Source organism: Amblyomma americanum, chromosome 11 (genome assembly GCF_052857255.1).
Source record: "Amblyomma americanum isolate KBUSLIRL-KWMA chromosome 11, ASM5285725v1, whole genome shotgun sequence".
Classification (NCBI taxonomy): Eukaryota; Metazoa; Arthropoda; class Arachnida; order Ixodida; family Ixodidae; genus Amblyomma; species Amblyomma americanum.
This window is the reverse complement of record NC_135507.1, coordinates 132,546,550-132,561,469: the sequence shown is the minus strand read 5'-3', so window position 1 is coordinate 132,561,469 and position 14,920 is coordinate 132,546,550. Positions and strand designations below refer to the sequence as shown.

The 14,920-nt window shown below is 50.4% G+C and overlaps 1 protein-coding gene across 1 annotated transcript in view; it reads left to right on the top strand.

Annotated features, from left to right (window-relative positions):
- Positions 1-1,757, top strand: part of LOC144109894 (pancreatic triacylglycerol lipase-like) — a 357,922-nt gene extending 356,165 nt beyond the window's left edge. Inside the window, exons 6-7 of the mRNA XM_077642658.1 lie at positions 451-519; positions 1,747-1,757. Coding sequence (XP_077498784.1) covers positions 451-519; positions 1,747-1,757 — 80 coding nt within the window. The remainder of the gene's footprint in view (positions 1-450; positions 520-1,746) is intronic.
- Positions 1,758-14,920: the final 13,163 nt, after the last annotated feature.

Sequence of the window (14,920 nt, the reverse complement as noted above, 5' to 3'; positions counted from 1 at the left end):
TACGCCATTTCGTCGAGTTGAGATATGTCCCACCGGTAATGTAACCGATAAAGTCGGTAATGTCCAACCAACTTGCCCAAGCTTTCACTTTTTCTGCTCAATTTTTATTACGAGCTGGCGGCAGAGACACTATATGTTAGCAATGGAAGCAAAATACCGAGCACTCCTTTCTTCATCGCTTCCTTGGCTTTGCATCAAGTACATAGAAGGCACCTGCACAAAAATATCAGGCCAGCTTTCGGATGCAAGCTCCTCCAAGCTCAGAACGTAAGGGCTACACCTAGTTAGTCCTTTTTGTCTCAGAGGTTGAAATGGTGTTTCGAATGGAATGCTTAGACTTATGCTTTTTCTTTATTACATTCTATTCAGATATGCGTCCTCTTAGTGAACGCCTTTTCATACTGCCTTCTCGCACAACCGGCTAACAGCGTATTCCGCCTGAATTTGCAGGACTCAAAGAACCGATAGGGCACATCGACTTTTTCCCCAACGGCGGAGACAAGCAGCCGAACTGCTCCAGTGAGTATACTGCACATCGCTGCGACGAGCACTTCTGATATACGGTACACAAAGAAAAAAAGAGTGCGCGTGGGGGTGCAGCCCCCTCGAAGACTACCGTTGGAACCACGGTGTAAGATTAGAGAGGACTTCTTGTTGGGCAAGTTGGTAACTGATCATTGTACTTTAAAAGCCCCAAAACCACACACACACACGCACGCACGAGAGAAGAGAACGGGACAGAGCGCCACTCACAACTGGTTTAATTTGTAGAAACCACCTACATGCTTATATATACAGTCTGCCAGCGCCTGCGCAAGGAACATATTCACACATCAAGTCGTACGCGATAAGCGTCGCTCAAGAAACTGTTTTTCCGCCTTATATATATGCAAATATATTGATCGTTCGCTGACGCACAAACTGCCTTTCTTGCTGATATACAATGCTTCAACCTGTTCTCTGGCTTTAACATCGCTACTCCTGGCACGAATCCGCACCATTGAAAAACATGGCTCACCAGATCGTGAAGGACAGGATCTAATATGCTTAGGTAGTTTGGGCCCTCTTTATTTTGTTCCACGTTTCTTTCGTGTTCCCTGATTCTCTCATTGACACAGCGCCCGGTTTGTCCTCTACAGGAACGACCGCACGAGAGGGGAAGTTCTTAAACTACCCCTTTGGTACATATCATAAATTGTCGCCCATATTTGGTCCCGCAGCCTTTCTTTTTCTTTTTGCTTCCTTTTTTCCACTCGAGGCAAACGCTTCCGAGCTAGGGGGGGCGGGTCCTGTGAAGACGAGGTTGAGAGCAGGCAAGAAAGCAAAAACAAAAAGAAAGAGGCTGCAGAACCAAGCATGGGCGACCATTCAGGAGATGTGCCGAAGGGGTTGTCTATGAAATTCCCCTCTCGTGCGGTCGTTCCTATATATGACAAACCGGGCGCTGTGTCAATGAGCGAATCAGGGAACACGAAAGAAACGTGCACCAAAATAAAGAGGGCCCAAATTTACCTAAGCATATTAGATCCTGCCCTTCACGCTCTTGTGAGCCATGTTTTTCAGTGGTGCGGATTCTTGCCGAGAGTAGCAATGTAAAAGCAAGAGAACTGATTGAAGAGTTCTATATCAGCAAGAAAGGCAGTTTGTGCGTCAGTGAAACATCAATATCTTTGTACAAGGCGGAAAAACGTTTTTTAGCGATGTTTATTGCGTACGACTTGTTGTATGAATATGTTCCTTGCGCAGGTGCTGGCTGACTGTATACATATATGCATGTATGTGGTTTCTGTAAATTAAACCAATTGTGAGTGGCGCTCTGTCCCGTTCTCTTCTCTCGTGCGTGTGTCTGTGTGTGGTTTTGGCGCCTTTAAAATATAAAGATTAGAGAGGTGTACGAACGGCGTCGCTTGTCCTGCGCACCGAAAGTTGCACGATAACTCTCGCAGTTTCGCTGCCTGCCGACAGATGGTGACGCTTTTCGTAAGCTCTGCTGCTCGTGACACCGTCGGAGGAGGACGCCTTTTTTGGAGGTCCACCGACTCCGTCCGAAGCTAAGTGCTTTTGGCACCTGTTTTTGTGCATGCTGTAGGGGCCGTATTTTTAAACCGTGATAGAGGTGGGAAGGCTAGCGGAGGTGTGTGTGCCGTAGGGCTTTGTTTAGGAATTTTGGCGGGCTTTTTCGTTACGTAGTCGGCCGGACGATGGGTCGGCAAGCTAGGAAAGCCAGGATGGATGGGAAGCTAGTGCAGTGCGAGGTGTGCGAGCGTTGATGTTATGTGAATGAGACGGAATTCGGCAGCTTAGCCGAGGCAGAGGGGACTAACTTCGCGTGCAGGCTATGTAAGCGTTTTGAGTAGGCTGTTCAGACGTTGCAAGGGAAATGGGCAGCTAGGATTAAAGAACTCAAAGAGCAACCTGAAGGTGGATTGAGAGGAACGGATTAAGCTGGAAACCCAGGTCGCCCAGTCGCTTAAGAGGGAGGAGGCTAATGCCGACCTGTTGGAGCGAATTGCGGGCGAGCTGAAGGAGGAGCGGGAAAAGCAGGCCCAACTAGAAGAGCAGGTGGAAGCGCTCAAGTCGTGGCAGGCAGGTCATCCCGATTTGTGGCAGCGTCAAGTGGTTGGGGAGGTCAGCGTGGTACACCTAAAGACCGTTGTTCCTCAGGCAGGCGGAAGGTAGCAGCAACAAGGAGACTCGTCGACCCTATACAGCGCGGCAGCTGAGCACGCTTTGAGTGGGGAAGACGGAAAGGTAGCAACGGGCACAGTGACACGTATGCGACAGTGGCGTACGGAGATCGGAGAGCGAGCTAGCGTGATCCGGAGGGCAATAGTCGCAGGCAGGAAACGAACTGTTAGAGCGCAGAAGGGTTCTGGTAGTGGGTGACTCGAACGTAGCGAAGGTTGAGGAAGGCGTTTTAGTAAGAATGAAGGCGGACAGGCGGGTGCAAGTGGAGGCCCAGTCAGGGAAGTGCATGGCATATGCAATGGCCAAAGCACAGGATGTGGTAGGGAACAACTTGGATGTCGAACACCTTGTCCTTGTCCATGCTGGTCTCAACGATGTCCTGAAGGGGAGGAGCCAGAACCTCGAGAAGAAGTGGGGATGCTTAGGCTTAGAGAGGCCTCTGAAAGGGTGTGTGTGGCCATATGCCCAATCCCAGAGGCCGAGAGGCAATCTAGCGAGTTAGAAAGGGGGGTCATTAAGGCTTAATTTGTAATTAGATTAATGAGTCGAGGATTAAATACGAGGTAGTGGAAGTTAACAGGGACAAGTAGGAGGCCAGTTCCCACCCTTTTGCACAGGATGGCATTCCCTACAGTGGTGCCCTAGCAAGAGGGTAGGAGGTAGGATAGTTCGCCAGACAACAGCTTTTCTGGGCCGACCCTGCGCCCTGAAAGCAGCAGTGTAGACAAGGATGAACCAACGGAAGGACCAAGATCAAAGAAACAATAGAACCATAGGAGAAGAAATAGACACAAGGGGCACTTCCCGATAATTAAGATAAAGGGTATGTTAACATGCAAGGTGGCAGGAATAGGCAGAACCTAGAGGAAACAGAAAAAACAGGCAAGGCAGGAGGAGTTACTTGTATACGGGGTAGTGGAAACTTATCTTAGGAAGATGTAGCCACCACCCTGCAATCCAGACTACGCATGGGAAAATTTTAATAGAAAAGAGGGCAGCAGAAAGGGGTTAAAATTAGGGCATTCATTCATAAAAATATCAATTGGCAAAGGCTTAAAAATGAAAGCGAGAAACATATATGGCTAAAAGGAGAAGTGGCAAAGGAGTGGCAGGAAAAATATTTGCTCGCCAAAATGAAACTGCAAAAGTGTTTCGTGTACAAAGCGCAAAAGACATTGAAAAGATTCAGTAGGAACAACACCCTAGGTCTCCCATTTCACCGTTCCGAATGTCGTTACAGCCTGCTGAAGTTAACAGCCTCATTGCTTCAGGTAACATTAGAGGTCTTAGTTGCTTTCATTTGAACATAACATTAAGTCGTAATAAGGAAGATATGTTGACTAATTTTCTTGTTAACTTCAGATTTTCTTTTGATGTGTTGATGCTAACAGAAGCGTGGTCTACAGCAGAATGTGATGCCATAACGGACGCAAACTATAAAACATTGTATCTGAACCGGACACACATGCGCCGTGGCGGGATACAACTGAATAATAAGATATACTTTCAGTGCGAAATACTTTACCAGTTTACAATAATTACCGGCTGCTTTGAACGCCTTGCTGTTGTTAGTCAGCCCTGCATATTTGTCGTTTTTTTACAGACCACCACACGGAAGTTTGAACAGTTTCATAGAATATCTTCAGACACTGCTAGAATTTACAAACGAGAATAACTACACGTTAATGTTGGGTGTGATTGGGGGGGGGGGGGGGGGGATCTTGAGAGCCCGTCTGCCTCTCAAGACGTGTGTCATACAATGATTTACTCTCATGGCTTTAGTAACATGATTCAGACTCCCACAAGCTTAACTACAGATACATCCACGCTAATAGATGCATTCATAAGAAATTTACGTGAACACGAAATATTAGCTGGAAAACTTTCATCAAATATTAGCGACCTGTACGTTTAAAAGAACGTCTTGATGGGCAAGTTGGTATCTGTACATCTTTTGTTACAGGCGCGAAAACAGACACACCACCCAAGGCAGAAAGACGGGACGGAGCGCTCCGTCCCGTCTTTCTGCCTTGTGTGGTTTGTCTATTTTCGCGCCAGTAACCAAAGATGACCTATACGTAAATGAGATTACTACCATTAGCTCCGTTCGACATTACATATCCTAAGGAGATGACACTACCCTTTTATCTCGCGACCGCAACCTTCAGTCATTAGAGGCTGATATTGTCACGGCCGTTGGTGACAGGACAGTGACCCAGCAAGAGAGGGCTCGGCAGCACGTCTTTCGGTGCGAAAGACGGTGAACTTCAACGTACTTCAATCCGCGCGCCACCAGCGTCAACGTCTCAAAAGCCTCAGCGCCACCTGGCATTCCTCCCCTCTTAAAAAAAAAAAAAAACGCGCGCAGAAGAGCGCGCGAACACAAGCACACTCAGGCACAAAAGAAAGGCTCGAAGTGTCTGGGGGTCACCGTGCAAAATATGGCTTCATGCGTAAAACATGGACGATCTCTGGACGGCGTAGTCGACGGCTTCTCTGTTGAGAAAGTGCCGCGTCTGGTAGTACCTCGTAATTAAGGTCGCTGACACGCCGCACGACTTTATAAGGACCGAAATAGCGGCAAATGAGTTTTTCGGACGAGCCTCGCCGTCGAGCAGGTATCCATACCCAAACCTGGTCGCCGCGATTGTAAAAGACTTGTCTGTGCCGGAGGTTGTATCGGCTCGAGTCTTTATATTGTTGCTGTGTGATGTAAATACGTGCTAGCTAACGAGCCTGCTCGGCTTCGTGGGCAAACTGCTCAGAGTTAGCAGAAAGTTGATAATTGGTTGCGCAAGGGAGCATTGTGCCGAGCATCGTCTGAACACTCTTGCCGTAGAGGAGGCGGAACGGTGTGAAACGGGTGGCCTCTTGAACTGCTGTGTTATAGGCGAATGTCACGCACGGTATGATCATGTCCCAAGTCCTGTGTTACACATCGAGGTACATCGCCAGCATATCCGCCATGGTCTTATTAAGCCGCTCTGTCAGCCCATTTGCCTGCGGATGGGTTTACAGTGGGTCGTACCGCTTACCTGAAAAATTTCGGCCATCAATTGGGAAGTAAAGGAGGTCCCTCGGTCGGTATAATGACGTAGGTCGGGGCGCCGTGCCGAAGTACGACCTGATTCATGAAGAAATCCGCGACCTCGGACGCTGTGCCACGAGGTAAGGTGATGGCCTCGGCGTATCGAGTGAGGTAGTCTGTGGCAATGATGATGCACCTGTTGCCATCCGAGGACAAAGGGAAAGGGCCGAGAAGGCCTATGCCGACCTGATCGAACGGGTGGTGCAATAGGTTGGAGGAGCCCTGGAGACTTGGCGGCCGGGGCCTTATGGCGCTAACATTGCCGACATCTCTGCACATAGCGTTTAACAACAGTGGCAAGTTTGAGCCAGTAGAACAGCTGATGTATTCTGGAATGCGTGTGAGAGTATTCCAAATGGCCAGAGGTTGGTTCGTCGTGGCACGCAGAAAGTATTTCCTCTTGAAGTGTTGTCGGCACGACGAGGAGGTACGCTAGCGAACTGGAACCAGGGTTGTTCTTATAGAGCCACGCTGCGTTGCAGGGAAAACGCTGACAGGTGTCGAGAAAAACATTTAGGAACGGTGGCTGGCGGACCTTCCAGATAATCAATGAGGGGTCGTAACACTGGGTCGGCGCGCTGCTGGGTTGACAAATCAGAAGAATGGATAGCCCCAAGGAAACATGTCGTCGTCCGTGTCGGGGGTTTGGGAGTTCGACAAGCGCACGAGAAAGTGTGTCGGCGTCTTCATGCTTATGTCAGGACTTATAGACATTGGTCAGGTCAAACTCCTGCAGCCGAAGGCTCCATCGCGCCAGGCGTACAGACGGGTCACGCAGGTTGGCCAACCAACACAAGGAGTGGTGGTCAGTGACCGCTTTCAAAGGGCGCCCATAAGGATAGGGGCGACATTTCGCAGCGGCTGAAATAATGGCGAGGCATTCTTTTTCTGTCGTGGAATAATCTGTGCACTCGACAGAGCGCGGCTTGCATAAGCGATGACTCGTTCAGCGCCATCCTGGCGTTGCACGATAACCGCGCCGAGGCCGACGTTGCTGGCGTCGGTGTGTATTTCAGTGTCACCCCGCTCATCGAAATATCCAAGAACGGGCGGCGTTTGAAGAAGCAGGTGAAGCACTGCGAAAGCCACGTCTTGCTCGTAGGACCAAACAAAATGTGTGGCGTCGCGGGTAAGGCAAGTCAGCGGTTCTGTGAAGTCAGCGAAATTTTCGATAAAACGCCGATAGCAACTGCAGATATTCAAGTAGAACTTTTCGCTGGGCTAGTTGGTGCATGTTACTAAGAAAAGAAGCTCCAACAGAGACAAGACGTAAGAAGTGATACGGACAAGTGTGATGGACCAGTTTCTTAAAATGGCCCTGGGTCCACACTGGGCATGAGGAGATTGATGCACAGACTCCAAAATGATTTTGAAGTGATTTAATTAAGGCATCTGGCTCGATGCCGCTTACGGGACAGAAGCTGGCCTCGTCGTCGCCGGGGCTGAGTCAGCGTGGTGTGGCACGGGCTCGATGAATGGCTGGTTGTCTGCAGCGGCCGAGCTGGGGGTTCCTCGTGGCTGTGCTGCCCTCGTTCTCGGCTGGTCGTTGGATGAGCTGCCAGGCGTGGAGGCGCGTTGGCGAAGGTCGAACGTTAGCGACGGCTAGACCCCGGGCTCAGGTCAATGCGCAGCCCCAGTCTTCTGCCTCGCTCCGTCTCCGGCCCTCTCGTCCACTCGCCCCGATCGCTCTGCCCCTTCCTCCCGTCGGCCTCCGCTTTTAAAGCCTTTGCTTCTTTCTTCAGCCGTGGCCACGCCTTTGTCCACTCCCCCGTGGCTCTCGAGGGGTGCATAATGACGGGGACACTCAAGCGTCGTTTGACAGGGCCGTCGACGGTTACCATATATGGTCATGTTTCTCCGCCACAACCAAATATGGTCATGTCTCTCCGCTGCGACCCCACGCCAGGACGGCGCGGCCAACCGTCTCCAGGAAAAGTCACTGACCGGCTCGCCGTGGCACCGGTGCATGTGCACGAATCGTCACATCCGCTCCTTCTTAAAAGGAATGTTCATTGAACATTAGGAATTCGTCATACACACACACGCGCACACACACACGCCGCGCTGTTCGGGCCAGTATCCCGCACAAGTCGCTCCTTTCTTCCCCACGAGCACCGAGCCAGAGCGGAGTTTCAGAACAATTCTTCACCGTAGATACCACTCGAGTGCACAATATAAGACCATAATTAACAGTATGTACAAAATCTCAAACAAGAGAACGAACAAAAAATGAAACTAAATGAAGCGCACTTGTAATGTACAAAACAAGGAAATGTAGTCTTAGCGAGGTACCTCCGTGTCCACTACTCGGTTACGGAGGTAGTACCTAGCGGCTGGAATACGTCTGCCAGATTGGGATGCCTCCTCCTCGAGAAGGGCGCCTCCGAGCTGCGACTGCATGAAGTGTTCCAGTTCATCACATGGACTGAAATTTTTGTGCCGGCCGCTCTGACCGCTTTTCTGCAATGCAGGGTTATTTACAATGGCGGGCTCCGTGCGAAGGTTATCCTCCCCCTCCTGTTCCCTTGAGGCAGCCGTTTCAGAAAGAGGCGAGCATGTTGGTGCTTGCTTTAACCGGTTAGCATGGACCACAACGGTTGAGGCCCCTGCGATCTCCTGAATCCGAAAATTAACCGGCGATAGCTGCTCTACTATGCGGTAAGGTCCTTTCCATTTGGGCGTTAACTTACGGGCAAGCCCTGCCTTGACCTGCACACACTCAAGGTATACGCGGTCTCCCACCCTGAAAGGAACCACCCTAGCCCTAGTGTCGAACCGCCTTTTTCTTTTGTCGGCTGCTTCCCGTAATGCTTCGGCTGTTACGTCATGGGCCACTTGCAATCGAGACGTCAGTTCGGCTCGATAATCATCTAGTGACCCGTATGGCACCCGTCTCTGTCCATCAACCACCGCATTCGGTGTGTCTGGGTCGCGACCGTACAAGACGTAGAAAGGGGAGTCACCGGAGCTCTCGTGCACCGCCGTGTTGTAAGAAAAAACAGCAAACGGTATCCAGAGGTCCCAATCCTGTTGGTCTCGCGAAACATAATGGGATAACAGTTTGCTTGCTGTTTGATTAAGCCTCTCCACAGCACCGTTACAAGCCGGGTGGTAAGGGGTGGTCTGTCTTTTGTCAATTCCCAGAAGGTCATACACATCTTTCATCAACCTCGACACAAAGTTTGACCCTTGATCCGTTAACAACTGCCGCGGAACGCCGTGCCGCAGAACCACTGTTTCTACAAAGGCACGTGCCACAGTTTCTGCTTTTTGGTCGGGCAGTGCTGTTATCTCAGCATACTTCGTTAGGTGGTCAACGCACACCAGTACATATTTGTTTCCTGTTGTCGTAGTCGGAAGTGGGCCTAGGATATCCATGCCAACCCTCTCAAAAGGCGTCGAGACTTCCTCGAATTCCTGAAGGGGGGCCGGCCTGCGGTTTTTCGGAGTTTTTCTTTCCAGGCAAGAACGGCAGTTAGCGCAGTACTCTTTAACATCTGAACGCATGCCCTGCCAATAGTAGTAGCGCTCCAACCTCCTTTGCGTCTTCATTACTCCAAAATGGCCCGCGTATGGGGCATCGTGAAAAACCCTCAAGACGTGCGGCACCATTGACTTTGGTACCACCACTCTTTCCCACACCTGGCTAGCCTTCCTTCCTGACCGCGTAGGCCGGGTGCGCTTTCGTAGGGTTCCTTCGTTGTCAACAAAGTAACAATTGTCGGGATCCCGGGCGATCCCCCCAGAAATGGCATGAAATGTTTTCTCTAGCCCTTTGTCCTTTCGCTGCTCGGTGCGGAGATCGTTTGTATCTATGGCCGGACAAAACTCATTCACGGTGCGTACCAGGTTAGCTCGACTTAATGCGTCCGCGTTAGTGTGCGCCTTGCCTGGCTTGTGTTCTATCTCGAAATCGTATTCCTGAAGTTGCAGATTCCAGCGCGCGAGGCGCGAGCTCGGATCCTTCACGTTTAGAAGCCACTTAAGGGGTTGGCAGTCGGTCACTAGCCTGAATCTGTGGCCATAGAGGTAGCACCGAAAGTGCCGCACGGCCCAAACCACTGCAAGACACTCCCGCTCAGTGGCACTGTACCGCTGCTCGACTGGACTGAATTGCCGGCTCGCGAACGCGATAGGGTGCTCCTTGCCGTCAAAATTCTGAGACAGCACTGCACCCGCTGCAAACTTCGAGGCGTCAGTCGCTACAATGAAAGGCTGGCTGAAGTTTGGATATCGTAGCAAGGGAGCGGTTATTAATTTTTCCTTTAGTTCTTCGAACGCCACCTCTGCCTCCTCCGACCATACGAACTCTATGTTTTTTGCTGTTAGTGCAGTCAGTGGCTTTGCGATTCGGGCGAAATCTCGCACATGCCTTCGGTAGTATCCGACTAAGCCAAGAAACTCGCGAACGCCTCGAACTCCAGTTGGTCTAGGGAAGTCGCGGACGCTACTTAACTTTCCCGCTTCAGGTTCTACGCCGTCTGCGGAAACGATATGTCCAAGGTATTTGACCTGCCGCTGTAGAAGTTGGCACTTTGAAGGTTTCAATTTTAAGCCAGCAGCTCGCAATCTGACCAGCACTTCCTCAATGGCCTCCAAGTGTTCGGCAAAGGTGCTGCTGTAAATTATTATATCGTCCATGTAGACGAAGCACCTCTTTCCCAGCAAACCGGCCAAGATTACGTCCGCAGTTCTCTGCCAGACTGCAGGGCTGTTAACAAGTCCCATCGGCATGCGTCTCCACTGAAAGTGGCCAGACGGGGTGTTAAATGCAATTTTGTCGACATCGTTTGGATCCATTTCGATCTGCCAGAACCCCGATGCGAGGTCGACAACTGTAAAATACTTGGCTGACCCAAGCTGCGCGAGGGTTTCCTGCACCTGTGGCAGCGGGTAGGGATCTATCCTTGTAATGGAATTCAATCGCCGGTAGTCTATTACCAGTCGAAATGAACCATCGGGTTTCTCAACTAGAAGTGCCGGTGCCCCCCACGGCGACTTGGAATGCTCAACAATGCCTTTGTCGATTAGCTCTTGGACCTGCCTATCCATTTCCTCTCTTTGTGAGTAGGGAATTCTATAGGCCCGTTGGTACACTGGTGGCGAGTCGCCAGTCGTAATGCGGTGTTTAATCACTCCGCACTTTCCCAGGTCTAGCTTCGATGCAGCGAACACATCCGAGTAGCGCTGTAGGAGACCCTCAACTCTTCCTCGCTCTTTGCAGTCGATGTGAGAGAGGTCAAAGTGCAGGTTCCCTTCTTTTCCTTTCCTTTCATTGACGAGGCCCGTAGTGCAAATCGGGGTACCCTGCTCATCCACCTCAGCCGTGGAGAATGTAGCTATGTTTTTGTTTTTCGGCAGGTGAAGCTCTTGTTGCGAGTAGTTACATAAGCGGACGGGAACCCTTTTCTTTGAGTCAACCGTGACCAAACAGCCCGCCACACTCAGTCCTATTGCGAGCCCCTCTATAGGTTCAACGACTCCTATGTGTCCCTCATCAATCTGAGCTGACATCGCTCCCACACAGATTATCTCTGACCGAGGCGGCACCACTGTTTCTCTCGTTGTCCTAACACTAACGCCCGCGTGTGTTAGCGAGCCCTGTTTCGCGCTCTGTTCCCCATAGTCCACTCGTGCAACGTACTCGGCCTCTCGATTTGCTAATGGGACCAAAGCCCCGCGACAGGAAAGGCAGTTCTGGCTTAATATGAGATCGATGCCATGCTGCCGTAACAGGTCCTGACCTACGAGGCCCGATATACCATCCGGCAACGACACAGCATCGGAACAAATGTAACTGGGATGGTCAAAACTTTCGTTCCCGATTGTGAAGCGCAAAAGGTACAGTCCTCCTGTGCCGAGGTCAGCTCCTGTGATGCCCACGAATCTTACTTTCGGAGATTCTCGGGCCTCATGCACCTGCCTGTCTCCCTTCCTTGTCAGCAGATCAAAAAACTTTTGCTTAAGGAGCGTTATCCGGGAGCCAGTGTCAACCAACAGATTGCAAGTGACCCCGTTTACCACGAATTTGGCAATCGGGCAGGATTCTCCAAAAACGCTTACAATAGCACAGCTATTACTGCTCTCCCCCTCAACCGGCTCGGCTGCGGGGGACTCTACGCGTTTTTTTGGCACAATATATCTTTGTTCCATCCCCGTGTTGGTCGGCGCGCGCTGCTGCCCATTTGGCGTACCAGATTCGCGGTTTAGCTCGGGACAGTATCTGGAAACGTGTCCGTACCCTCTGCAAGCATAACAGCGAACCTGCCTCCTTTCACGGTTCCGGAAATTGCCCCTGTTATTTAACTGTAGGCCTTCCGCGAGGAGCGCCTCCAGCCGGTCTAGCCTATCGGTCAACTGAGTAACATTCGCGTCGGCGCTTGCACTTTTTGGCTCTGTTACAAGCCGCACCTTCTCCTCACTGGAGACAAGCAACTCATTACGCTCCTCGTCTACAGCTGCCTCTACCGCTCCTTCAAAAGTAGACGGCGCCTTAGACAGAACAAACCTGCGCACCGGACCCCTCAAGCCAGTGATGAACTGGGACGTCATCTGCTCCAGGAGCAGCTCTCTGGCGTGCTTTTGCTTCGAACTATCAGGCCCCGGTTCTCGCGCTAGGGTTTCGTTCCCAAGGAAGCGAAGGCGGGAGGCAAACGCGCGTGCGTCTTCCCCCGTCTTCTGCCGAGCGTCGAGGAACCGCCTGAGCTTTACGCTAGAAGGTTCCCTGTCAAAATATTTAAACGCTAGCTTTTTAAATTCAGCCAACGTGCCCGCCTTCCTGACTCCCTCATCTCTCCAGGCAAAATCATGTGCTGCCCCTGACATGCGACATTTCGCCATTCCCAGCTGTTGTGCATCCGTTAACCCGCCCATTTTGCACACCTGCTCCAACATGTCAAAAAATTCAACAATAGACGGCCCCTGACCGTCGCCAGTGAATCTCTCCACCATGTTTGCTAATGCAAGTACGCTTGCCCCAAAGGGCTGTGCACTCGAGTGGGCTTCTTCCATATTAGACCAAATATAGTCAGTGCCTCAAGCTCCTCTCGCCGGGGGTGCAGTCCAGCTTTTGCCCAATGATTTAAGTGTGGACCCCACTTCTGACACCAATGTGATGGACCAGTTTCTTAAAATGGCCCTGGGTCCACACTGGGCATGAGGAGATTGATGCACAGACTCCAAAATGATTTTGAAGTGATTTAATTAAGGCATCTGGCTCGATGCCGCTTACGGGACAGAAGCTGGCCTCGTCGTCGCCGGGGCTGAGTCAGCGTGGTGTGGCACGGGCTCGATGAATGGCTGGTTGTCTGCAGCGGCCGGGCTGGGGGTTCCTCGTGGCTGTGCTGCCCTCGTTCTCGGCTGGTCGTTGGATGAGCTGCCAGGCGTGGAGGCGCGTTGGCGAAGGTCGAACGTTAGCGACGGCTAGACCCCGGGCTCAGGTCAATGCGCAGCCCCAGTCTTCTGCCTCGCTCCGTCTCCGGCCCTCTCGTCCACTCGCCCCGATCGCTCTGCCCCTTCCTCCCGTCGGCCTCCGCTTTTAAAGCCTTTGCTTCTTTCTTCAGCCGTGGCCGCGCCTTTGTCCACTCCCCCGTGGCTCTCGAGGGGTGCATAATGACGGGGACACTCAAGCGTCGTTCGACAGGGCCGTCGACGGTTACCATATATGGTCATGTTTCTCCGCCACAACCAAATATGGTCATGTCTCTCCGCTGCGACCCCACGCCAGGACGGCGCGGCCAACCGTCTCCAGGAAAAGTCACTGACCGGCTCGCCGTGGCACCGGTGCATATGCACGAATCGTCACACAAGCGCTTACTGACAACTGATTTTTTATTCAGGGAAAACACGCAATATATAGGCGAACAGTACCGGTGATAATCAGAGGCGGTAAACGTCACATGGTGTATAGGGCCATAAAAGCGATAAAGGACTTGCATGGTGAATATGTAAAAACGATAAAAAAGAGCAATGACACGTGGTGTATAGGCCACATGAAAAGGAAAGTATAAAAGGTTTTTAAAAACAAACATGAATTTCAGTTTTTTAGGCATGCGCAGATGCCAGCTTTTTACACATCTTCCAAATTCAACCGCGGCCTTATAGGAAAGCCAGTTCACATTCATAGAGCAATTTTGACGGGCCACTTTCGCATTCCAAGCCCTTTCGTTTGATGAAAAACGCCTCTTATAACTCGCGAGCTAAGCTGTCTCGACTTAAGATAAGATAAGATAAACTTTATTTTCCATCAAAAAAAAGATGGAGGGAGACGGGGCTAAAAGCTGCAACCGCAGCTTGACTGGTCCCCGCCCCCCTATATGAAAACGACAGGTGGCACTTGACAAACATTTAACAACAAAAAGCATGTCAGAAGAACAGTCGTTTTGACACGACTAAATGAAGAAATGCCTATTGTAACAATACATGGCAACAAAACATGAAAAAAAAATAATAAAAAATAATAAAAAATCTCAGGAAGGTACATTGAACATGGTTAATTGAACATGGAATTTGAACATGGTTACCGAAAAAGTGATACATCAGATTTCACGACTAACAACAGAACATCTCTATGAATTATACAATATTAATAGCGGTTACATACAGTTTGCGTTTTATTGAAGAAAAATATTCTTAAGCTGCGTAGAATTCAGCGCTAAAATGTCTACATCTTCAGACAAATAGGAGTTTAAGACCGAAGGAATGCGGTGTTTTAGGGTTTGTGCAGCGTAATTTGTTCTGCAGGAGCCAACTTTCCAGTATTCTGGATTTCTTGTGAAGTGACCTGACGAACTTTTAACGGCTAGTTGTGCTAATTTTGTTAGGATTGTGCTATTTTGCCTCCTTTCTCGAATTAATGCGAGACATAGGTTGTACTTGTACATCTCTTTAATGTGTAATAGGCCCAGCTTGTGGAATAATGGCTGTACATTAGAATCATGGGCAGAGTGTGTAATGACTCTAACTGCCTTACTCTGTAGTCTGCTAAGTTTCTGGGTACCGGTCATTGTGGTCGTTCCCCACACCAGTATGCAGCAATTTAAGTAAGACAGAAAAAGAGAGTTGTATAGAAGCATCATGACATTTTTCGGTAGAAAATATTTGTTTCTGTGGAGAATCCCAACTACACTCGCGATTTTTGAGGCT